At 36.7% G+C, this 26,649-nt stretch overlaps 1 protein-coding gene across 1 annotated transcript in view; it reads right to left on the bottom strand.

Annotated features, from left to right (window-relative positions):
- LOC143641285 (contactin-4-like) overlaps positions 1 to 26,649 on the bottom strand; it is a 146,701-nt gene that overhangs the window by 108,654 nt on the left and 11,398 nt on the right. The window contains exons 8-9 of the mRNA XM_077108562.1: positions 20,556 to 20,670; positions 19,620 to 19,773 (exon numbers count right to left, since the gene is read on the bottom strand). Coding sequence (XP_076964677.1) covers positions 19,620 to 19,773; positions 20,556 to 20,670 — 269 coding nt within the window. The remainder of the gene's footprint in view (positions 1 to 19,619; positions 19,774 to 20,555; positions 20,671 to 26,649) is intronic.

The raw sequence follows: 26,649 nt of genomic DNA, 5'->3' as shown, positions 1-26,649 counted from the left end.
CAACAACAAAAGGGGTTCACTATGCTCCCATTACTTGTAGTACAAGTCCAAGTTTCTTAGCATGGCTTGAAAGACCTTTTGTCAATGATTTATTGTTCCTTTCCAACCTATGCTTCAGTTGTTTCCCCAGTGTTTTGTACATTGAAAGTTTACCAATCAAATTGTTATTCCCCAACTCTTTATATTCCATGACTCCCTGTCCTGTATCCTAATATGTATCCATGTTTTTCTCTGTCATTCTTTCTTCTGTACTTGAAAGACTCCCACAAGTCCACAGTCACATTATATTGTAGAAACCTTTCATTGCTTCCATCACTTCCCTGGCAATCTTCCCCCAATTCCTCCATTTATGTCTAGAGGTCACATTGAAATATTCCAACCTTTGTCTGAGAAACACATTTCTGGGCTGCTGTTCTAGCAAAATGTAGAACAGTTGGTTAGCATTCATAAGGCCCTGGTTTGATCCCCAGCATCAAAATAACAAAAATAGTTACAAAATATCAAATATTTATCAAAATAATTATCAAAATGACCAGGTGCCATGACACACACCTGTAATCCCAGTGGCTTGGTAGGCGGATGCAGGAGGATCACAAGTTCAAAGCCAGCCTTAGCAATTATGAGGCCCTATGCAACTTAGTGAGACCTTGTCTTTTTTTTTAAAAGAGAGAGTGATAGAGGAGAGAGGGAGAGAGAGAGAGAATTTTAATATTTATTTTTTAGTTATCGGCGGACACAACATCTTTGTTTGTACGTGGTGCTTAGAATCGAACCGGGGCTGCACGCATGCCAGGCGAGCTCGCTACCACTTGAGCCACATCCCCAGCCCCAGTGAGACCTTGTCTTAAAATAAAATATAAAAAAGGGCTGGGAGTATGTGATTAATAGTACAAAAAAAACTTTCAAAATACTTAATTGATTAATTTTTAAGATAAGGAAAAACACACATTGCCATATCACAAAAATAATAAAAGTAAGTTTTCTAAATAGGTTTTGAAAGCTGAGAAACTGCATGTGGCTTTGGGGACTTCAACAAGAAATGCTTATATAAAAGAGCTGTCTCATCTGCCTTTGTGCAGAGTAAACCTGCTATGATTATCACATTGGCAATTGCATGACAATGCATAATTTCAGATGGTGAATATTTATTTACTCTCATCAATTCCTCCTAGCCTATGATTACAGACAAATACAGGATCAAGACACAAACTTCCAGTGTAACTTTTGCCTGTACCACACCCAGTCTTAAACTCTAAACTGGCCTCAAAAAGTCAACAGTTCTAGCCAAAGCACAATAACCAAAAAAAAAAAGAAAGAAAGAAAGAAAGAAAGAAAGAAAGAAAGAAAGAAAGAAAGAAAAAAGAAAGAAAGAAAAGAAAAGAAGAACAGAAAATAAAAGAAAGGAAGAAAAAATGAAAAAAAATAGTTTCTAAGAATAAACTACACTCACCAAAACAAATTGACAATAGACAAAACCTGCAAGCAATTCCCTGGAAATAATCCACTAATTCCCTGGATATAAACATGTGTAAATCCCATCTGAGACTCTATTTACCTTCTATTTGACTCTTCTTTTAGGAATGTGTAATCTCACATGTAGTTTGTTTTGTTTATTTGTTACTTTCCTTCTCCAAATACAAGAATGATAGTATTTGATTGCATGAATGATGTTTTATGTGGTTCTTGAGTTCATTTCCCATTAGCCGTTCAGGTTAGATGTCCTAATTCTGGATGAGCCACAGCTTGGCTGTTTGATTCAGAGTTAGCTGCTCTCTGCTGCCTGCCAAAACAATCAAGGCCCACCAGGCTGCACTTCAGTCAAGTTGTTTTTGAAAAATCTCAAAGAAAACAAAAGTAGGCTCACAGTCTAGTTCTCAAAAATAGAGGATAATTTAAAATAAGATCTAATTAATCCATCTACTATTGTGAGATTTCACTCACTGAGAAGAAATGGTAATAACTAGATCTAAAATAAAATATTTTCTCAGATCCACTTTTATTTTTTTATTCAATGAAATGAAAAAGAAAATGGGCTAATGATAATGATATTCTCAATAAAAACCTTATTCATAAATGTGTACCAAAATATCTAGTCTTTTAAGAATTCTTTGAATAGTAATAAGACCAATTGAAGGAGTTTCCTTAAATTTTAGTAGTGCCTAGATTCACTTCACTTCTTTGGCTTTATTACCCCAAGACGGCTTACATAAGAATATTTAATCATTTTTTTGTAGTCAGTACCTGGGTTTATTATTGAAATTCCATGCCTTATTTTTAAATTGGGCATAACTGATTTTCACAGAAAGCTTTGGTTGAGAACCCAAAGAATTTTTGCTTACCTCATTTTTATTGAACAAAACCAGAATTTTAGTCAAGAAGCATTAGATATAAATCACATGTGAGTGGCATCATTAAAATTTCCTTTATCTTTCAGAATGGTGGGTCATTATGGAATTATATGAAGTGAGCTCACTTAATACTCTTTACAATTACACAGAAACAATCATTTTCATAAGTCTTACAAGAAGCTTTAACTACTACCTGAAGAGCATTTTGGAATATTAGAAAGTATTATGTTTTATTATTGTAGATGTGACTTGTGAATTGAAAAAAATATATTCTCAGACTTAGGAGTCACCCTTTCCAGCTTGACGAGTTTTAACTGCTAACAGTTTGTGATTATGTTTTTAACATGAGAAGTAGAGACTTTCCTGCTGAAATATAAATCATTTCTTAATTATTATATTCTTAACACTATAGAAAATAGGAGGAGAATGCAGTATTTTTAATTGCAAGTAAGAACAATAGTTTGTGAAAATTTAAGTTGAGTCAGTTAAGGAGAAAATTAAGGCAAATTCCTCCTCTAAATTGTTGTTGCTTTTCTCCTTCTTTTTCTTGTAACCATTTCTCATCTTTGACTTTGAAACCCAACAGTTTAAACTTGGTTCTTATTTCAGTAGGCTAATCCCCTTTCATAAATCATGCTCAAGAGCTGAAATAATTTGCACGTCATTTAAAGAGTATTTGCTTTGAAATATTCACCTCAAGCCCTTTTGTATATCCTTTCTCTCTAAAGATTTGTAGTATTTGTTTTGTTCTCTGAGGTATAAAAGACCTGGACAAACTTTATTCCTGTTGTTTCAAGATTAGTTAACGGAAATGCATATTAATTCAGCAGGGATGGGAATAAACCTCAGCAAAGATGATCATACATATGCTCCTCGGGAATAGCAAAGTACAAAATGTCAGTCTTCAAATCTCCTTGGAATTGCTCAAAAGAGTATTGAGGGATTTAAATTTCCAGAATATGTCTACAAATGTAATTTCTTTGCTCTGGAGAACAGGAGCTATACTGATTATTTTTCCCCAGAAAATTGATTCTAATTTATATTTGAACAAAAAGTAAGCTATCCACAAAGTAGCTTTTCAAAAAGACAAAAACTGGACAGAACAAGTAAATTTAACATGAATGCTATTAATTCTTAAATTTGTTTGTTAGTAAACTTCAAATATCAACATAAAGTTTAGCAGCCCAACATCCAGGTTATTTCCCTACAAAATGGTGTCATTGGAATGACCTCACAAAATTATAAGTAGACATAATTAGGTAAAATGTCACTTTACATTTATAAATTCCAATTTTACAATTTACTAATAAACTCAAAAAAAAAAAACAATACTGATTTCTCCAGTTAAGATATCCATCTTGAATGGTAAGATGTGCCCTGTTCTTTTCTTTTTTTTTAAAGAGAGAGTGAGAGAGAGAGAGAGAGAGAGAGAGAGAGAGAGAGAGAGAGAGAGAGAGAATTGCCAATATTTATTTTTTAGTTTTCAGCGGACACAACATCTTTGTTTGTATGTGGTCTTGAGGATGAAACCCGGGCCCCACGCATGCCAGGCGAGTGCGCTACAGCTTGAGCCACATCCCCAGCCCTGCCCTGTTCTTTTCTTAAACTGAAAATGACAATAAACTTTTGGCACTTAAGTGCTTATCCGGAAATGACTAAGTGGATTCAGAGGTCATAAATCACTCATATAGATCCAGCCACCCACAGTCTTGTTCCACTTCTCTTCTTTACAAGTGTAGTAATAGGCATTTCCACAGTCCTCAGGGTGCCAAACTTTGCACCATTAGGAAAATCTGCAAGTAGCTTGATTTATCTTCCCCACTCAGTTAGCTAAGACCCAACTAAGTAAAAATCAGCAGGAATGAACTTGACTTGTTAAACTTTTTTAATAGGGAGATACAACAATTACAACTTTCTTCCTTTGCATTTCCTAATACATTGAATGTGAAGCCCCTAGTGAAAAATATTTAGATGAGATCTCAAATTATAGGTGCATGGCTGATGATGCTGACTCTGGGTTTTCATTACACACAGAGGATTGTCTGCTGTTTGCAATTAATCCAGACACAATCCTCCTGGTACTTTGGGAAGAATGTGGAAGAAATAGCCATTTTATAAGTTGTAAACTCCTGAATTACCCTAAATTAGAGACACTATTAATCGGAAACTTAGATATAGATAGGATCTGCTTATTGTGTAGGCTCATCTTCTCCTGATGGAGAAATCAATTAAATATTTAGGATGTGGAATACCTTCCAGGTTGGATAATGCGTTTCATTTAAATTATGGCCCTCCAATCTGAAACATTAAAGGGGATCTTAACGGATGGAAGCACATTACTGTCTCTTGGATTGGGAGCATTAACACTTTAAAAATGAATGTGCTTCACAGGATTTCCTATTGTTCCACCAGCTGCCTGTCGATGTGCCAGATAAACAGTTTAAGGATAAGTATGTAAAAGATGCATGTGTAACAATCTGTGTGCTGAGGTGCTCCCTTGTAGAAAGAGTCCCAACTGTGGCCCCTTTGGATTTTTCTCTCAGTGCCTAATTTTTCTAAAATGAGCTGGCTCACTGAATGGGAGAACAAGAGGGAAACCAACAGGTGATGCAGTTAGCCTCTTCACAAAAGTTCAGTGTATGTCTAACCCTTTAACATTTCTTCCCATAATTTATCATAATAACTAATGACGATCACCAGAATATGTTGGGATATCATAGTAGCATTTGAAATATGTCTAAACTTTCCCATTCTCCAAACATGTGGCTGGGACAGCATCTTTGATTTCATTCAAGAACCATTGTTATGTTCAATCTATTAATAGCATTGTAAGAATGAAGTTGTTGTGTCTCCCACATTACAGAAGCATGGTGTAGAAGTAGCTGACAAAATGTTTTATTAGACAGAAGGCACTGTTCTAACCCTTTTATGAACCCTCTTATTTAATCCTATCAATAATACTAGGGTGGTATAGTGGTCTTATTCCCATTTTTACCTACTATGTAACTGAGGTACTGAAAGTGTGCTCAATGCACCCAAAGTCACAGAGTTAAGAAGAAGCCAAGTTTTAATTCAAAACTAAGCAGTCCAACTTCACAGCCTGGAACCATAATTATGTACTGTGAAACTGCTGGCTTTTGGAGCTAGGTACAGAGTTTCTATAGCCTACTACCTCTATAAACTGAGCTAGTGACTTGACATCACTTAGCTTCTGTTTCACAGCTTTGAAAATGTCAATAATAATGGTACCTATCTTGCAGAATTATTCAGAAGCATAAATTAAATTAAGTAATGTGAAGTTTATAGCAGTGTTTGACACAATAAATATTAATCATAGCATGACCATTCGCACAAGTATTATTTTTTCCTCTAGTATTTTGAATGTGCTCCTAATTTGATTAGGAAAAGGTTACCTACAGATAAATGATTTGAAATCCTTGAAGATTAACATATGTTCAAAAATGGTTTTGGAAGGAGGATGGGGGAGGAGGAGTGGAGGTGGTAGGGAATGCAATTGACCAAAGCATGTTATGTGCAAGTGTGAATATAGAAAATGAAACCCACTTGTATGTATAAATATAATGCACCAACTAAAGAAAAATAAAAGAGTTGGGGCCTAGCAACAGATCATTAAAACACTAGAAGAGCTGCCCTTGGGAGGGACAAAGATAGTTCTTATGAGACCCTTGAGTCAGTTCTCCAGAGAGGCTTGGTATCAAAGAACAGGCCTTGCCACCCAGCATCCTTTCTGACTTCCTGTCTCCTTCCAGGGGCACATGTTCCCTCATTGTGAGGCCATCCTTCACCAAGCCCTCAGAGTTGAGCAGATATTGACTCTATGCCTTTGAACCTCTAGAACCATGAGATAAATATGCCTCTTTTCTTTATAAAGTTAAAAAAACAAATGTCTTTTGCCTTTGGTGGGGAGAAATAGTCTATTGAGGGCCTTACAGAAGGCTATAAATTTCCTGAACTGAGTTAAATGTCTGTTCTCATCCATTCTCTGTCTACAAAAGTCTTGACTCACAATTAACATAATGCATAACATAAATATATCATATTAGCTTACCAAGTGAAAACAAATTTACTCAATCAGAAAAAGATGGTAAAGATAATGGTCAATTTCTTTGTTTCCAGCAACAGACTCCTCATGCCAAATCTGATAGAACATATGCTTGGGTGCATATGCCTTTCTTCAGAAGACTGCAGAAATCCCAATTTACCAGTATAATTACATTACTTGGACAGTCATATTTAGTAGTTATCTTTCACAATAGAATATAGACTTACAAAGTTCAATGAAGTTTTAGTAATTTAAATGAAAACCAATTATTTATCATTCTTTTGATGGGGAATAAACAAACAAAAGGAAATAAATTTAGGCCTTTCAAAGCTGGATGGAAAAACTACCCAGAACTTTACACTGTAATCAGTGTCATTGAGAGATCCTGAGGACTTTTATTTGATAGTATTTGATACCTAGTCTTCAGGCTCTAATACTTCAGACAACTGGTATTATTAGGGATTGCCAAGAAAATTAGAAATTAGTTGGAACTCTTCTTTCTATTCATTTTTCACTCTAAGGCAGAGTATATTGTAAAACACATAAATACATTTACTCTTTCACAATGTTGGGAAGAATATTAGGATCAAATCACAATCTGGTATTTAAAACAACCAGCAACATGCTTCATTTGGCCATTCCACAATTCCTCCTTATTTATTTGTTTGCTGGCGTCTTTGGAAGTCCTGAGAGTGGAGTGAAGCTCCTGTCTACTCTTTAGCTCTGCTCTTCTGTTGAAACAGAAAGGACTTGACCTAGATGGATTGATAATATAGGAAGAAACCTGGGCTTCACCCACTGTGTCAGTCATCACCTCTGAAAACTGGTGAAGAAACTGGGCACACAGAGGTATTTTCACAACATGGAGACTAGAATAATTCCTCTCTATTATCCGTTCATAATATAAGTTGATTAACTCAGTTCAAAATGATCTATAACTAAGGACTGAGAATCCATATTTCAAGATCAAGCAATAATGATATAGACTCTAAAAAGCTCAAGTAGGGGGAGCAGGACCTCAGTGCACATTCCCACGACAAGGAATTGACTGGGAAGTTTCCTTACCCACTCACAGTTTCAAGCACTGGAATTAAGGAGATTCTGCATAGTCTCAATTCTACATTAACAAAGAGCATTTTGTTGCACTTTTAAGTGGTTTTCTTCCTATTCTATATCAAGGTGATTTATTTTTAAGATGAATTCATTAATGAAATATTTTTTAAATATACCTGCTTGGTCTTATCAACAACATGAGTACAGCTGACTTGTTAATAGGCTTTTAGCGAAGGGAATTCATAATAGTTTTATTTATATTCTAAATTGAATTTATCAGAAATGTTTTATTCACCATCAAGATTAATTCTCATCTCTGGAGTGTTAAGTCATATGCCTTGATCATCATCTACCATGCGTTTATGAGGGAAAAAATTAGTAAATCAGAGTGCTACAAACTGAAGCCCTGTTGTCTTTTTTTCACCCTAATTCTTGAAGTGGGAATTATTTCCTGGCCAACCCTAGGAAAGATCTGTCACTTTCCAATGATAGAATCTGTGTTAAATGCTGTGGAGCCCAGTCTATAGGAAGGAAATGCTACATATTGTTCACATCCAAATTAGGGATTAGGCCCACTTACCTGATTGTCCAGCTGCAGGTTAGAATGAATATTGTGGGAACTACAGCAAGACTGGCCCTGCTGGTCTCATTTGTTTGACTTGGGTAACATTTTCTTTGAAGAGTTGTAGTGGAGCTAAATAAACTTTGCCCCTGGAAGTGCTTTGAATAGTTACTAGAATTCAGTAAGGGCTAACTAAATATTCAGAATATTAGAGAGCTTTATTAGAGCAAATGAATCTAATAACCCATATAATGTGCATGATTTTAAAAACAAAATGGTAAAAACATAAGCATCAGGGTGGTAAATTATTTGATGTATAAAAATGTTTAGAATTATAAAAAATAAAATAATTTTGAATTTTTGATTGTATTATACATTAAAATTTTATAAACTAAGAAACAACATGTAGTATGCCAAGAGATAAAGTGATAAGGCCAAATTTATTTCCATAAGGTTAAAGAATTTTGGTCAATCTTTACATACTAATATCAATATTAAACACCATATGCACAATGAGTAATTTTAAGTACATATTATATATTTCTCATTTTTCTTCTTCAAAACACCATATATATATTAAAAATAATTTTATATTCATTTACAGAAAAGGGAATTCACATACATGGTTATCAAGCCCAGATTTTATGTTAAGCAGTTTAACTTAGTAAACCTTCTACCTTTTTAATAGCTTTTTGAAAATTTTTGTTTTTTCCTACTCTTTCTTTCTATCTTTTTTTTAGTTGTAGTTGGACACAACAACTTTATTTCACTTTTTTTTAATGTGGTGTTAAGGATCAAACCAGAACGTGCAAGGAGAGCATTCTACCACTGAGCCACAACCCCAGCCCCACTCTTGTCTTTCTTTAGTTTTATTTATTATTATGTTTGAAAAAAAATTACATTGTTAAGTGATTTTTTTCCATGTGTTTTGAAAGATAAAGTGTTCTTTCTACAGATATAAATGCATGTGTGTGTATATATAGTACGTAAAAATAAATTTTAAGGCCATATTGGCAGATGGAAAAAACACAAATGTCAAGGAAAGTTGATTAAGAAATAAATATATATAATAACAAAAACTAAACTCTAGCATTTATTGATTTAACAGATGGTGAGTTAAAAACTAAAAACAAAAACTTATAATGTAATATGACTTTTAAAATTAATGAGATTATTTTGTGCACTTGTTTGGAAGTTTGTTATTTTCTACTTTTATTTAAAAAAAAGAAAATTCTCACCTTTAAGTTCACAAATAATTTACTTTTTTTCACTAAATAGATCCTGTTTTTAAATCATCATATGTACAAATATTCTTGTCAGAATATACAATTTACTCCTAGATTAACAGCCACAATGTTGTAGTAGATTTTTACAAACATATTTCACATATTTAATATTATTAATAATAAATATGCATTCAACCTTGTACCTTAAATACAGACCATATAACTTATTTTTAAAATATCCCACAAGATACAAAGCAAACAAAGTACTATCAATCACTTACTAAGACCACTGAAATCCTAAATGCAAAAAAAATTATTCAGAAATTTGATATGAATACAACTTGAAGATAACAAAAACTCAAACAGAATACTTCTAGTAACTTATTTTTCAAAATAAGATTCTCTTCAATTGTTTGTCTCTTGGTAGAAATCCTAAAAATGCAAATTTAATACATGCAACCAAAGAAATATTCAGAGGCAAATGCATTGCATGAAATATTTTTAGTATGAAAAAAAATGAAGTAAAAAAATAAATTGGTACTTAAGAAATATTTTAATTAAGTAAATCTAACTAAGGAAACCAAAAGTTAGTAATGATGAAAATTCTTAAAAATCAATTAGAAGAAAAAATTATTGAATGAACAGGTAGTTCTTTGGGAAATAAACAGCTTTTTAAAAAATGAAGTAAAAACAGCTGAGGAAAATCTAGTTAAGAGAACAAAACATAACTACCTATCATTTAAGATGTGAAGCAGATATAGAAGAGATTAAAATATAAAATTGTATAAAAGTTTGTTCTGATTAATTTGGAAACTAGTTAGTTTGGAGGAAAAAAAATAACCAAAGTAAGTAAAAACAGAAAATCTGACTACATTCCAAAATCTTCCTCAAAAAGGATCTAGATACAAATATTTAATAATATGTGATATCACTTTCTGAAGAACAGTTCATTTTCATACCATTCCAAAGCACACACATAATCCATGAGAAAATCTTCAAATTCAGAAGTGATTAAGGAACAAAAACATAATGCAGCACAGAGCACAAGGCCACTGCTGCAGCTACTGTGGGAGGCATCTGAACAGGCAAGAAACAAAGGAAGGACTAGAGTTTCCAGATTGGCTTTCCAAGCGGTTCCTTAAGAAAGACAGTGCCAGACCTGTGCATTCACTTTTCAGGCACTACCTGCAATGTGTTCAGACAGCATTAAAAGGAATGTAGATTCCTCTGAGGGGCCAGTGATCTCTAGCCATGGGAAAGAAAAGTCTTGAAGGCTCTTCACTGCTTGACAGTTAAAAATAGGACCTTCAAATCAAGAAGTAAGGAATTCTGGATTTTGTCAGTTAAGGTCATCAAGATAGATATCAGCTGGGCAAATAGTTTAAGAGGGAGGAAATTTATTCCTTTCTTCTTAATGTTTCCTCTTCTTTGTTGATGACCCACTACTCCTTGCTGTGAAGCCATGACTCAGTTCCTTTGGCATCTCACAGCAACTAAATTGGGCCAAATAGTCTTTATTATTTTTTTCTTTTTTGTAATAATGTTTGAAATACTTGGTCTGTAATCAGCTTGAGAAAATGTATGTAAGCAATGGTAAACCAGTCAGGATGTTCAGGGTCCCCTGACCTCTTAAATTCAGCTGTTGAGTACCCTGTACTAACATTTTCTCATTTTTTTTAGCCTCAGTGAGCTAATGCTCTGAAAGGCATGCTGAAACTATGGCTTCAATACTTGGAGGCATCATTTTTTCTTTTTACGTAACAACTTGATGGTTTTTAAGGTTGCTAGAAGCCTGGGTCAGCCAAGAAGGAGAATGCTTTTCAAAGAGTGTTTCCTGCCTTAACAAGGGATATCAGATTGGAACTTGAGAACTTCCAGAAGGTCACATTGAACAGAGCCTCAGAGTGTACAACAGGGTACAGGAAATGAGAAGATATCCTTAATGAAGTATAGTGCTGTTTGCTGATTGTTGGGGAAGATCACAAGTTTGCAAAGATGGGCCCTCCCAATATCCAATCCCAATGATGGTCCAGGTACAAGCACATGTGTGAAATTCCAAAATGATACATCTGGTTAAATAAAATATTTTTTTGCCTTGTTTCTCCATGCCTCCAGGTAATATTGCTAACCATAAATATAAAATAATATCACAGTCATAATCATAAGTAATAATGATAGGATAGCATCTTAGTCATACATTTCATATGTATCATTTGGAAATAAAATTTAAAAGGATATAACAGTACTTTTTCCATAAATCTAATCAAGAGTTATATGTCATTACATTATAATCATAAAAATAAGAAAGTACATATGTGCAGATATGTGTACATATATGCACACACACATATATAAATATTTCATCTCTACTATAAACATAATCTTTTTATGAAGCTCTTTGGAAATGTGAACTGACAGCCTTAAAAATTTGTATTCTTTAAACTTTTTCAATTCTAGAAAATCATATAAAAATAGTAACAAACTAAAGTGTTTTTATCATAGCAAATAATTTGAAATAATCAGAGAGGACATTTATTTTTTAAAATTATGGTGAATCGTAGAATGGCATGTAGTCATGAAAAAGAAAGTTTTTTTCTGATATTCTTGATCAGAAATATATCCCTACTGAAGTAAGAATTTATTGAATATGTATAAATTAAGTAATAGAAAAATATACCAAAATAGGGCAACAGCAACATGATCAAATCTGATATAATTACCACTTATTTTTTGTATTGTTTCGTTCTCAGTTACTTATCTTCTAAAGTTTCCATATGTTTATTCCTAAAATCAGAAAAACTATAAAAATATGACATTATTCCAATAGATGCACAATATCATTATGGGAAATACATTTCACAAAGTGCTTATGTTTTGCTTATGTGTGCTTGACTTTTCTGTACTAAAATTCAAACTCAGGCCTGCTCATCCCAGTTATTTTCACCAAATTTCACCAGCCATATCTATTTTCACTACTAGTTTTATTTATTCTATTTTACTTTGGCATTCATCAAAGTGTGAATGACATGTCTAGAAAATATAAATATCAGAGACTAAAAATACTTTCTTATCGGAGAGCTGAAATGCAAAGATTTAGAAGACAAAATATCTGAATAATGTTAATGTAGAATCTTTATTCTATACCAAGGAGACCTCAAATATGAAGTGTAGATTTTACTTTATTGCTTGATGTGGTAATCTCATTAGGTTTATTGTTCAGTTTAATGTCGTTTTCTTCCTCTTAGATTTTACATAAGATGTGATATAATTTGCTAGGAAGATTTTAACTAAACTTTGATCCTTTTTAAAACTATAAATCTCTTTGATTCCTGTTCTCTTCAACAAGAACACAATAAGAAAATGAGACAAGGGCTGAAAGGACCCTTTTAGAAAAAAACTTAGGAAAATGAGGCAGAGCACCATTACAATTCAGAAAAAGGGCCCTATGTGTTGGGGTGAAGAGATGGCAGCTCTGAGGGCACTTGTGTCATCCTAGCAGAGGGAAACAGACATGCAGAACACACTACCCCCTTACACCAGCTCTAAGGACTTCATCCCTGCTGCCTTCCAGCTTTTATTTGAGGAAAGACATGAGGCATAGTCTTCAGATGTGGCTTAAACTATGTCTATTCTTTCATTTGGGGCACACAGCAACATAGAGAGTTAGAGGCAACCACAGGAAACATTGAAATGTATTATTTCTTCATTTTGACTAAATTTGTTGTATAAAAAAATATAAAGATGCCTTTAGTTTTGCTACTATTAGAGAAAAAAGATTCCTGATATTAAAAGAAAGAAAACTAAAGAAATAGAATCGATCTATAAGGATAAGAAAATCAGTATTGACCAGGAAAAAAAAAAGTTCTGATGCTAACAGAAAGTAACTCTTGGTGTTCATTTGTTTTTCGCATAACTTAAACTGTCATCAGTGAAGAAAAACATCAGTTATTTGCCAAACTGAAGACAGTAGTTAACCCTGCTTCTGAAATTGTCTATAAATATAATTCCCCTTTGAATTGTCCTTTTTCTGCACAGGATATTAACAATTAGTTATTAACACCAACTCCTACAAGCCTGGAGGTTCACCATGAAAATGGACTTACCAGCAGGCTCTTGTGATATGTAAAGTTGGTTGTCAGCTGGAATTAACAGGTCATTTATAACCTGCCAGGAGAATATTGTTTGTTCACTTGTCTTTTAAATTTTGTCCTATTTTCATGGTGGAAGTTTGCCTTTACAAAAATGACAGCTTACAAGTTTTTAACTCAGGGACAGGGATGGCTGTAGAGAGTTGTTCCTGGTCACTAAATCTCCTGCAAAGTCTTAATACTGAAAAACACAAAGCCTCACAGAAGGTCCACACACCTCACATTCCCAGTAGATACTTACAGAGTTCATCCATTCATTCATTCCACATTTTATGTGATATAATAATGTACAAAATAGATGAGCTTCCTTTTCAAAAATGCCGAACATGTAAGAAACTGCTGACCCTAAAGCCAGAATCATGTTCTGTGAAGGCTAAAAGTAAACAAGACTACACATAGCCAACCTTCTACCTTTTTTTTTCTTTATATAAAAAAGTTGTTGATAGACCTTTATTTTATTCACTTATTTGTATGCGGTGCTGAGAATCAAACTCAGTGCCTCACACATATGAGGCAAGCACTCTACCACTGGGCCACAACCCCGGTCCACCAACCTTCTACTTTTACTGATGAGAAATTTAGACCAAAATTGTACTGTTTCAGTTAGAGTTCAATAGATAAGCAGTGCCACCACTAGCAGGAAAATCAGCAGGTGGATGGACAGATATATGATAAATAAAAAAGGCTTGGTTTATACAATAGTAAACGTGAAGTATATAGGATAAGCAGTCAGAAAGTGAGACCACCAACCACCAAAAGGCTGGAATCTCACACACCTGGGCTGAAACTAGATATACACAGGCAGAAAGAAAACGTACAGAGTAGGCTGAAACTCCCCAGACAGGAGCTCTTTAGGATCTCTCTGCTCAAGGAGGTCTAAGTCCTTTGTAAAGTGCTTACCTGTCCTACCATAATCTAATCCCTTCTGACTAAGTTAAAGTTGACTGGTAATGTTCTCTAACAATCACTTCTCAGTTCCACATAGATTAGTATGATCTAGTGACTAAAGTTTGTAGTTTAACCTACCAACATTGACACATTAAAAACCCATCACAGGAACATTCACTGTCCCAGTGTCACACAGCTGTCACCTGGCTGAGCTAAAATTGAACTGATATTGACTCCCCTAGTACCCAGCTCATTCATGAAAGGCAAGCCTATCAGATGCACACATGTCATTCTATTTCTGAAGACAACTACAAGGGGAAAAGTTTTCTTTCAATCACAGGTGTCAAAAAAAAGGTTATAAAGTGATCTACAAAGCTGGAATGCCTATAAACTTAATTATATTTTAATTGAGACCACTCATTTAACTTTGACTTGGTAGGCATGATGACAGTCAAGGCCAGCCTGGCCAAAACTTCTACAGTCTTGGGAAAACAGGCTGTGTTCCTATAAGAAATAAGTTAATCTATTTAATTTATTAAATTGATATTAAGAGAATCAAGGTCAATGACAATTCATTTATTCAATTTTGTTTATTTTAGTAGTGACTTAGTAAGGAGATATAATTTGATGGAAATAAAGAACAGACTGAAATGTAATAATTCTGTAGAAAATGGATGTCTAAACTTGAGTAAGCAGAAAAAAACTGCATTAGAACTAAAGACATAGAACAACATAACCTAAAAAGAATTTTTATTAATATGACAAACACTGACTTAAAAAGCATAAACAAATTAATAAACCACCGCTCTGTATATTTCATGAAAATTTGGAAAACTATGCTTGGTCTTACCAGACAAGTTATTTATATTTCTAAATATAAATGACAAATTTCTATGACAATTTCTAGTCAAGACAACTTCTGTTCCAGTGGAATGATGTAATCAAGCCTAGTTCTGCCTCTTTACTTGCTGATAGTCAAAACATCTCAAAAAGTTTGTGTTGGAGGATAATGGCATTTCCAAAGATTTTTATTATAAGCTGAACACTCAACGAGTTTTCTTTCTTATTTGTTTCCTTTATTTTAAGTAGTCATGATATCAAACTTCTACTGCCATTCTTTGCATTTTTATGTCAAATTAAAAAATGTTTATTGGAAAATTTGTTTTATTTTGCAAGAAAAATAAAACAAATTCATTTTTCATTTTTTTCTATTTTCATGAATTTATTTCTACTTCAGTGATTGTACTGAATATATTCTAGAAAATTCATAATACTGATCTTTCATATAGTTCAATTAATATTAAAATTTATTTGAAGAGAAGATTACCCAATATTATTGGAACAGCCTATATAATAATAGAACTATTAATCCAGATCCACATGTATTAATAATATCCCTGCATAATTTATATAAGATACAGAATTTTTTTAATTGGTACATATTTATTATACAGAATGATGGGTTTTACTGTGGCATATAAGTGCATACATTAAAACATAAATTTTTATCAATTTCACCCATTGATTCTTCCCCTACCCTCCTTCCTTCATCCCTTCAATATTTTCCTCTATCTTATTAGTCCCCTTTTGATTTGATGGACTCCATTTTTGTTGGTTTTGTTGTTGTTTTCTTCTAGCTTTTACATGAGAAACAAAACATACAACAACTATTCCCTGAGTCTGACTTATGGTCTCCAGTGCCTGCCATTCTCCTGCAAATGCCATAGTTTCACTTTTCTTTATGAATGAATACAACTCTATTGCCTATATATGCTCTATTTTCTTCATTCATCTGTTGACAGGCAGCTGGGCTGACTCTACAACTTGGCTATTGTGAAATTGTGCTGCAATAAACATGGAGGAAAACCCTTTTTCATCTCCTATAAAGCAATGATGGCATTTTTACAATCAAATATTTACTATAATATTCTACTTTAGAAACTTAAAAAGATTAAATCATTCCTTAGGTGAAATTATTTTAGCATGAAAATGTTGAGATCAAAAGCCTTTCTGTCATTATTCCCTGGATATATTTCTGCTATCCTTCTCTGTTAACCCATTGCTGGTTTCTTTTCTTCTTCTTTATTTCCCCCTTTATACTCTCCCCCATTTTTGCTTTTTTATGATTTCTCATGAACATTGTAAACACATTTTAATGAGCACTGACCAAAGGATCTAAAATGAAAAAAGCAGGAGAAAAAAAAAAGAGTGGATACAGAAGAAAGAGAGGAGCAGTGGGCATGGCTCTTGTTTAAGTTCATTCGCACAGGTGGCTCTCACTTCCACAGTTGTACTAAATACTTTAGCATATACAAGATGAGCAAATCTTTAAAAAGTCAAGGTGCTGATAATAAGAATCTGTAGTCCTTGAATTCCAGATTATTTCTGTGATCCTTACCTGTAAACAGTAAAGATGTGTGTCCCTTGAAAGATAGTAAATGTAGTCACTGAAAGTCTTTGCTCTGTTGGTATCTACATTTTTAGGCTATGACTGACAGTATTATTAAATCCCTGTCTACACGTTTCAGGAGAAAGGCGATGCCTTATATCTTTTCCATTTTAAAAACCCAAATGCTGATATGTTACATGTAAAATGTATCAGATGTTTGAAAATATAATTGCTTTTTTAAAATGCTAATAAATGACAAAAACTATAAGTATTTTCATTTAATTGCATGTAAATGGAAGAAGACCCTCAGGGGTATACAAAATTACATACAAGAGGAAGTGAGGGGAAAGGAGGAAAAATATAAGGGGGAGAAATGAATTACAGTAGAGGGGGTAAAGAGAGAAGAGGGGAGGGGAGGGGGGAGGGGGGATAGTAGAGGATAGGAAAGGCAACAGAATACAACAGACACCAGATTGGCAATATGTAAATTAATGGTTGTGCAACTGATGTGATTCTGCAATCTGTATACGGGGTAAAAATGGGAGTTCATATCCCACTTGAATCAATGTGTGAAATATGATATATCAAGAACTATGTAATGTTTTGAACAACCTACAATAAAAATTAATTTAAAAAAATAAAAATAAAAAAAATAAATATCAATACACAAAAAAAAGATTATATAATGATGGCATTTGCAGGTTAATGGATGGAGTTGTAGACTATCATGCTAAGTGAAGTAAGCCAATCCCATAAACCCAAAGGCAGAATATTCTCTCTGAGAACTGGATGCTGATCCAAAATGGGGAGAACGTGAGAAATGAAGAAATTTTCACCAAAGAGGAGGGAAGAGAAGGGAGGGCGCATAGGAGCAGGATAGATGGTGGAATGAGATGGACATTATTCCCCCAGGTACATGGATGAGTAACATAGGGTGCAATGCTACATGGTGTCCAATCAGGTAAATGAAAAGTTGTGTTGCAGTAGTGTACAATGAATCAAAATGCATTCTGCTGTCACATATACTGAATTAAAAAAAATAACAAAAAAAGCTCCTATGGTAAGAGAGCTTCCAGTCCTGGAGCTCAAACAGTACCAGGGGCCTCTGGAATAAGAGACAGAAGTAAGCTCAGAATGACACATGCCGGTGACCTCACTCATGGGGAATGGAATATAGTCACATAATAGAGGTAGAAAAATGGTTGTGAGTGATATTTTCCTAATGACTATTAATGCAGATGGCAATTGGTTGTTGGTGTCCTGACCCACAGCAGCCATTTTACAAGCAATGCCCATCCAGCGCTCTGTCTGGGCCTTGCTCTGGACCACCACTCTCCCTGCCTGGCCTATGTCACAGTGTCCCCTTGCAGGCAAGAAGAACGGCAGGTGCCTTTTCAGGGGCCCTGTCCATTTGGTTTTCATTTTCATTTTGTCTAAGAAATGTCACTGACTTCTGATTTCTTACCACTCTATTTTGGGATTTAAATGTTTAATTTTAAAAAGCACATTCTTGATATTTGAATATTCTTTCATATATCTTTTTAAAATATAGAACATGTTCTGTCTTTCTGAAGTAATAAATTCATGTTTTCTAAAGTTGAAAAAAAAATTAAAAAAATAAAATGCTAATAAATGACAAAAACTATAAGTATTTTAATTAATACTTTTTTACATGACAGCACATAAAAACGAACTGAAGGCCAAGATGATGTTTTAAATTTCCTCAGTTTCTTCCTCTTGCCTGTAGGTAGGAGGTTTTTCACAAGTTCAAATTCACATCATGTCTCTAGCTTTCTTCCAAAAAAAGATAGAAAATTCCTGGCAAGGCTTCGGCACTTTATATCTTTCTTTAGGGATCCATGTAACAGATCTCCAGAGTTATCAGTCAATTAACCAGTTCCTTGAACAGTGGTGATTTAATATAGAAACTGAATTCTTATTGTTGTTGTTGTTGTTGTTTTCTGTAGTCTGCCTTTGTCATACTGGCAAGAGGGATGAGATTGAGTCTCAGCAAATATCTCCAAAATGGTAAAGCTATTCTAGAAGACAACTTGTATTTTGATTGGCTATTGTATTTTCAGTCTGTCATGGTTCCCTACTTCCATATAGGAGGATAAATTATTCAGGCCAAACAATACAACGGGGTTTGGAAACAATTGGCTTTTATGGGCACAATCTTATTCTTTCCATTTCCATTTTTTAAAAAATTGTAAAAATCAATCCAATTTTTTTTTCAAAACTATGCAATTTCCCAAGACTCATGGAAAAGACATCTTGGGTTGAATTTTCTTTTCTTTTTTATTCAATTTCTGCTCATGAGGAAAAAGAGCTCTCTAGGATATTCTAAGCCAACATTTAACTCCCATCTAATTTTTCCTTCTTCAAGCAAATTAACTCTAGTGCTTTCACCCCTATATCCTATGGCATAATTTTGAATTCCTAATCTTGTTCACTCATCTCTGAGTATGGAATGAGTACTGTAAGTCACTACTCAAAGGGTCTGGGATTAAGGAGGAGGTATGGAACTAATCATCACTGATTAAAAAAAAAGGAAGAAAAAAAAAGAACTTAAAACAAATTCTCTCTGAGGTAACTCGTGGCACACTCATCTTTAGAAGCCATGAAGAGATTAATCCATGATGTTCAGTTACATGCTCAAAGTCATACATCCAATAAGGGATAAGATGTGAATTTCAATCCAAGTTAGATGGTTCAAAGCTCATTCTCTTTATTCTATTTTCTCTGCCCTTAAATGCCACCCTCAGTTTTAGCTAGTATGGCACCTTGCATGTAGTTAGGTACTGAGAGGGTGAGAATTAGGCCAATGAAAAAATGTGTAATTTGCAACAATGGGTGGTTAATGCTGGTCCTTTTTATTTGCATTCTCATCCACAGAGAGTGCTGGTTATAAATCACGAGACTCTAAAAAGAACACATTTTACCTGGAGGTCAGTATCAGCCAAAGGTTTCTGGGCTCCCAGAGTAAAATGGCCTCTTTCTATGATCGTGTTGGTGAGCTGCAGTTTGGAGGCTGCTTTCCTATAAACTATTTCTTCCACAGTGTCTCGGCCAATCAGCCGGATCACTTTCACAGCCCTGTACGGGAGTCAAATGAGAGCAGTGTTATGAGTCTGCAAAGCTGGGGAAAAAAGCATGCCAGGAAGATACACCTAAAAGGAAGCAGAACCAAATGCCACACTCAGGGAACAATGAAAAGGACACTGCTCATTGGGACCTGAGCATTTGTTAGAGAAATCTGGCCTCAACTTCTTCCTGAACTTTTCCCCAAAAGAGTAAGAGGAAGGAAGATGAAGTGACCACTATTGGGCCTACATCTGTAGCCAGGATAACCCCTGGCAGGCATGTTACCTCACGTCAAAGGGTAGCTGAACACAACTTTGTTTCCTCTTTGTGGTACTGGGAACCCAACCCAGGGGAGCTTTACCATGAAGTTATATCCTAGCCTTAAAAAAAAGTTTTGAGACAGGGTTTAGGTAAGTTGCAAGGTTGGCTTTAAACTTGATCTTCCAGCTGGAGTCTCCCATGCTGATAATGATTACAGGCATGTGCACCCACTGGCTTTAACTTCATTTTTAAACTGAATTAGGATCTAACGTGAGAAACATGAACTAAATAAATTCTAAGTTTTTTTCTAATCATTTTGTAATTTAACTGTTCAACAAAGTGAGTCTGAACTGATCATTTGACCACTGATCCCCCAACATGACTCTACAAGCCAGCAGCACAACGGGGTTCAAACCCAGTGGTCTCTCAACTCCAACGTGGCACTGTTGTCAGGACTACCCTGTCAACCTTTCTCCCCAATGCACAGCTGCAAGCCAACAGAGCAGAAAGGTGCCAATGTCTAACTCACTCACTTGTTCTGGCCAATTTGGTGAGCTCTGGCAGCTGCCTCAAAGTCATTTTGAGGATTAAAATCACTGTCAAAAAAAATAACAGTATCTGCTGCTTTTAAGTTCATGCCAACTCCACCTGAAAACCAAACAAAAAAGGAACATGATCAGCAACACACAAATAAGGAACTAGAAACACACAAGGCAGGACTGGGTCATCCTGAAAATCTGAAATCAGTCCAACTGACTGGCTTCATCCTTCAAACTGACATTTCTGCCCCCAAATTCAGGTTTTGACCACCCTACAGTGGTCAAAGTGCTACCTCACCTTTCATTGCATGAACTGGGAAAATTTAATTATCAACTATAACAGAAAGAGAGGTAAGCAAAAGAAAAGAATGCTTAAGTTGATTGCGTGAAGCCATTTAATATTTGTTTGAAAACCTTGATTGGATTTTGCTTCAGTCTGTGAATAAGGACACAAGTTCTTTCAGAAAACAGCTCCAAAAATAAGAGGTCTGGGGGCTGCAGTTATAGCTCAGTGACAGAACACAAGTGATAGAACATGTGAGGCACTGGGTTCCTTCCTCATCACCACATAAAAATAAATGAAATAAAGGTATCATCTGTTATGGTTTAGATGTGGTGTCCTCCAAAAGCTCACATGTGAGACAATGCAAGAAGGTTTGGAGGAGAAATGACTGGGAAATGGCTTTAACCTAATAAGTGAATGAATGCCTAATGGGATTAACTGAGTGGTAACTGGGGCAGGTGGGTGTGGCTGGAGGAAGGGGTACACCAGGCACATGGCTAAGGGGTATATATTTTGTATCTGGACAGTGGAGTCTCTCTCTTTGCTTTCTGATCACGATGTGAGCTGCTGCCCTCAGTCACACTCTCCTGCCATGATGCTGCCTCCCCTGGAGCTCCAAGGAATGGAGTCGGCCTTCTATGGACTATGACCTCTGAAACCATGAGCCCTCCAATAAACTTTCCTCCTCCACAGTTGGTTCTGGTCACAGAGGTGAAAAAGCTGGCTAAAACAGTGCCCATCTACAACTAAAAATATATCTTAAAACAACGAGAGGTCTGCAGTGGGCAGTAAGAAACGCACGTGACCACACTTGCAGCTTCAACAAGGTAGGAGGACCTGACGCTAGCTATGAGAAGAGCAGATGATACCTGCCTCTGACTGAAGAAAACCTGAGAGTGTCTTCCTGTACTGGTTTCCACACTGATCAAAGAAGATGTCGTAAAATCAGTTCAAGACAAGAACACTCAATGCAACAACTCTCTGGTCTTTCTCCAATGGTGCAGGAAAAGGCCAAAAGAGCACTTTGGGTTCAGGAATTTTAAGAAGCAAACCACAGGCTTCTCTTTGATTAATGTGGAAACTGTACAGAACACACTCTAGCTAGGGTCATTGGAGCTCATTGCTAAAACAAGCCTAAAAGGGCTTGTTCCAAAAACTGAATGAAGGGTTCCTTTCCACAAGGACTACTAACTCCCGGCTGGATGTAAGACAAGCCAGGCAGGAACATTCTCATTGAAGTCTTCCTATAAAATCAAAGTTGGAATAAAGAAATACTAATGATTGAATATGGAGAGAGGCTAAGTTATACCCAATAATAAGAGCTACACTTCTACTTTACTACTGCCAAGCACTGCTCACAGCACTTTACATGTGTTGACTCTTTTAACCCTCACAACAACCCTGTGTCCTTGCTAGCACTATTCTCATTTTGCAGATGCTGAAATGGAAACAGCTAGATTCAGGGATTTATTTGAAGTTGCACCACGAGAAGATGAAACAGTCAGGATTCCATCCCGTATTCCAGAATCTGAGGTCATTACTCCTGGGACACAGACAGGGTCTCACAGTGTTGCCCAGGCCAGCCTTGAACTCCTGGGCTCAAGCCATCCTCCTGCCTCAGCCTCCTGAGTAGCTGGGACTGTAGGCATGCACTACTGTGCCAGGCTCCAGAACCTTTTTATCCACTGTATGCTAATTATCGAGGCAGTCATCTCATTTGAAAATCTATTTGTGTTCCATAAGAATTATCTTTCTCTTGAGTTAATAGTGGCTAGTGCAGCCCTTGTTCACCAAAGATGATATTTTAAGCTGCATTTAGTTGTTTGGGACATATTCCTAAGCTATCGCTGGCATCTGCCGGCAATATGTGGTAACAACCTCGTGGAAAGCTGGAAGGAAACATTGAATGAAAATGCGGCACATCTATAGCTGCAACATGACGGCACGTATGACAGTCAGTGCATGGAAAAGTCTAATGTCCAGGACAGCTTCAGCTCCTAGATAATGTACTCTAAGGCCTCCAAGGAGATTAACTAATTTTAGATGTTTCCAACATTTGCTCTCTAAATATGAAAAATGGAATTCCTCTCCCAACACTGACCATGCCTTTGACCAGATCCTTTGAGCTTCCCCTAAGACTAATCATGAGACAATGGGACTGAATGACAGGGTGTGGTATATGACCTGGGAAGAGACTGGACCAAAGGAATCTGATTGTATCTTATTATTGGCTTTAAGAGAGAGGTAAGACACACACTGGATAAATGATCTCCTGATACTCAAGGATCATATCTAACACTTCTTTTATAGACCCATATAGTACAAAGCACTTACTAAGTGCTTTCTACATAAGGGTGACCTTTTGTTCCATAAGGACATTAATCTCTCTTTCATCAAGGACACCATTCCTGTTTGTGTTCCTATATCTATTCCATCAGAATAACCATCAAAAAAATAAGATCATGAACTTAGATTATGAATTCAAAATTAATTTAGGGCTTTTTGATTCAGAATGTAAGAAAAATTCCAATTCCCCAAACTAATTTCAAATTATTTAATACTATATGAAAGCAACTGGCAAAACACCACAAGTGTCATTTATTTATGATTAAGTCATATGGATAATACCATAATAATCATAAATAGCTGTCAGTTTCACTCTAGTCACATTTTAAACAACAAATCTTTATTAAACTTTATAACACTCTTCCAGAGGTACTCCTGGAGGAAGGGAAACTAGAAAAGAGATTATCTTATTTTCCAAATTCATGGCTGGGAAGGAGAATAAATGAATGTGAATAAAACTTTCCCTAAAATTAAAAACAAAACAAAACAAGACATTCCCGGTCAGTGGTCTAAGTGGATTAGAATTACTTTCCAACAGGCCCAGGTTTCAGCCTCACTTTTGGGGAGGTGCTGTGGATGAAGCCCAGGCCCTCGCACTTGGCAGGCAAGTACTGTACCCCTGAGTCACACCCCCTGGCCCTACCATAGGCATTTTATTTTTTTAAATTTTTTTTTTTCTATTTGATGAACACAATGCCTTTATTTTATTGTTATGTGGTGCCAAGGATCAAACCCAGGGCCTCGCAGGTGCCAGTCCCGTGCTTTGCTAACTGAGCCACAACCCCAGCCCTACAATAGCCATTTTTAATGAGTCAAATTCTCTATCAAAGATCAACTCTTCCCGCTTCAATCTGACCCATGATTTATTCAACCTATAAAGCCATCTCTAAAAATGATCTCAGGGTGGGTTTCCTGAGATATCATCTCACCCCCACACACGCGCGTTCACACGTACGTGGACTAGTCAGTACAGTGATCGTGAGACTCAGTGACAGTGAGATTCCTTGGGATACATCTGAGGGAGGTCAAACACTCTGGTTTCTCTTGTCCCAGCTTAAAAAGAAGAGGGGGGTGGTGCTTGGAGATCAAGGGCTCAGGATGTGTCTCTCTGTCCCTCTGACCTGTCCTTGTGACCTCCGTCTTTCCTCTGCCCTCTGTCTGAGGTTTCCGTAGCATTTCCCACTAGACCTCCATGCGTCCGCCCCACTTCCTTCAACACCAACTTCCCAACCTTTATGTTTTCTGGAACCCAGAAAATACCGTGAACGAATACAAAACCATATTTGGAAGAAAAGCAGAATGTCTAAGCCCCGTAGCTAGTTTATAGGATGTGGTTGGTGATTGAGATAGGAAACCGTCCCAAGCTCTCTGGTTTTCCTCATTCTGTTTCTATAAACATGAAAATAATTTCTCTCCATCCTACGCAAAGCCCAACAGATCATTTTTGGGAGGTCAAACGCCCCTTGGTCTGTCTTGGCCTGTTTTACCCCCCCCCAACCTCCCCCACGCCCTACACAAAGTGATGCTGCCCAAAGAAATCTCCTAGGTGTGCATTCAAGGGTCGGCTGGGGTCATCAATTCAAGAAGGGCCTTCTCAAAGAGGTGTTACAGAGCTCAGGGGAGAGTCTCTGAGAGGGAGCAGGTGTACCAAGTGGTGCCAACTAAATCATGACCGTGACTCAATTTTTCTCTCTAAAGCCGTCCTATCATCTCTCATGGCCAGTTCACTGAAGCGGACTCGGCGGCGTGCATACTGATCCTCTCCCTGGCCAAACCCGAGGGCACTCCAAGTCACTTAGCTCAGTGGGCTCGAGTTTTTACATCTGCCACATGAGGGCTTGCTGATCACTCGTCGGTCGAGCGAATGTTTTTGCCTCGTTGCCTGGAATTCTTCTTTCACTTCAAGCACCTGCTGGAAAATGAGCCTGGGACACGGGACTTGTGCAATTCCTGGGGACCCTGGTGGCTGTCTGCCTTTGACACTCCTTTTCCCACCGGTTCTAATGGGTATCACTGAGGCCAGGAGGGAGAATTTACTTCTGTTATTATTTTTCATTCTCCCCTCTTGTTTGGGTTAAATCAACTGTGCCTCCTTTCCTTTCCTGTGATGATCAAGGACAAGGTCATACTCCCAGCTAGCCTGGTCAGGGTTCCAGAGTTGCACATTTGAGTCTTTCTTTCTTTTTTTTTATATAAAGCTACGCTTTTCCTCATTCATCCTCCAGCCTAACCCAACCCCACTGTCTCTCTGGTCATCACAGAAACCAGAGTTAGGAAACGAGAGCGCTCTCATGATCCCCGTGAGTGTACTCCTTGGTGGGAAAAACACAGATAAGAATTCAGACATTGTCCTCCGGAAGCCCACAGTCAGGGGATTCACAAGCCACCAGCTAATTACAAGAGGATAGTAAGGACTTCCAAAAGTCTGGTACAGAGAGCTCTGGCTGAAGCCCCGGCACATGCCTGTGATTCCCAGCAACCTGGGAGGCTGAGAGAGGAGGATCTCAAGTTCAAAGACAGCCCCGGTATCTTAGCTAGGCTCTCGATGATTTAGTGAGATCCTGTCTCAAAATAAAAAAATAAAATAAAATGGACTAGGGAGGTGGCTCAGTGGTAAAGTGCCCCTGGGTTCAATCCCCAGTACCTCTCCAAACAACAAAAACCCCCATCTCCCACAAAACCCCTAGCTCTGGCCAGCAGGGAAGGCTTCCAAGCTCAGAGCTGAAAAATGAGCCCCTGCTTAAGGATGTCTGGGGGAACAGTCACAGGGAGAGACAGGGTCAGAGGACAACAAAGATACTAGAAACTTCTCCTTTTAACACCAAAGGTCCATGTAGCCCCAGAGAGCTCAAGCGATCGTCCTAAAGTCACACAGCCAAGAGAGAGCCAAATTACAGGACAAAGTTAGAGGAGGAGTCCACATTTTAAAACTGTAATCTAGAATGATCCATTTTATATTTTTTCCCCCTACCACCTTCCTAAAGCCTGCAGTCTCTGGGGAGCTGTGTTTCCTTTTTCCTGAAGTCAACACAGGCAGGAAGTGGTCTGCAGCTGGCACGTTCTGATAGCAAGACACACTCTCTAGGTTGGCTGTGGATTCCCACCCAGCCTGCTTCTGCCTTTTAGATGGTGCAGGGGGAAGGTCTTGGCAATTCTTTCGTTTACTGAGTCATAGATGACAGGCTATTTTGCAGGACCCCAGAAAATTTCTGACTTCCAAGTGTGCCTCCTTGGGGGAAAAAAAATAAACATAGGCTTTGGTTTTATAATCTTCCTTTTATAATGAAAACCATGGAATGGTTCATTGAATGTTGACATGCAGAATTGCTAAAAGAACCACTTTTTCTCTGGCGGGATTCATGTGAAGCCACGAGAGGTCAAAAGCATTGCCCACGCGGAGCCCAGATGACGAGGGTTTCCCGAAAGCTCTTTTGCACGTCACTTAGTCATGACTTTCCC

The sequence above is a fragment of the Callospermophilus lateralis genome, unplaced genomic scaffold, assembly GCF_048772815.1.
Source record: "Callospermophilus lateralis isolate mCalLat2 unplaced genomic scaffold, mCalLat2.hap1 Scaffold_94, whole genome shotgun sequence".
NCBI classification, from domain to species: Eukaryota; Metazoa; Chordata; class Mammalia; order Rodentia; family Sciuridae; genus Callospermophilus; species Callospermophilus lateralis.
This window is presented reverse-complemented; position numbering and strand designations above follow the sequence as displayed.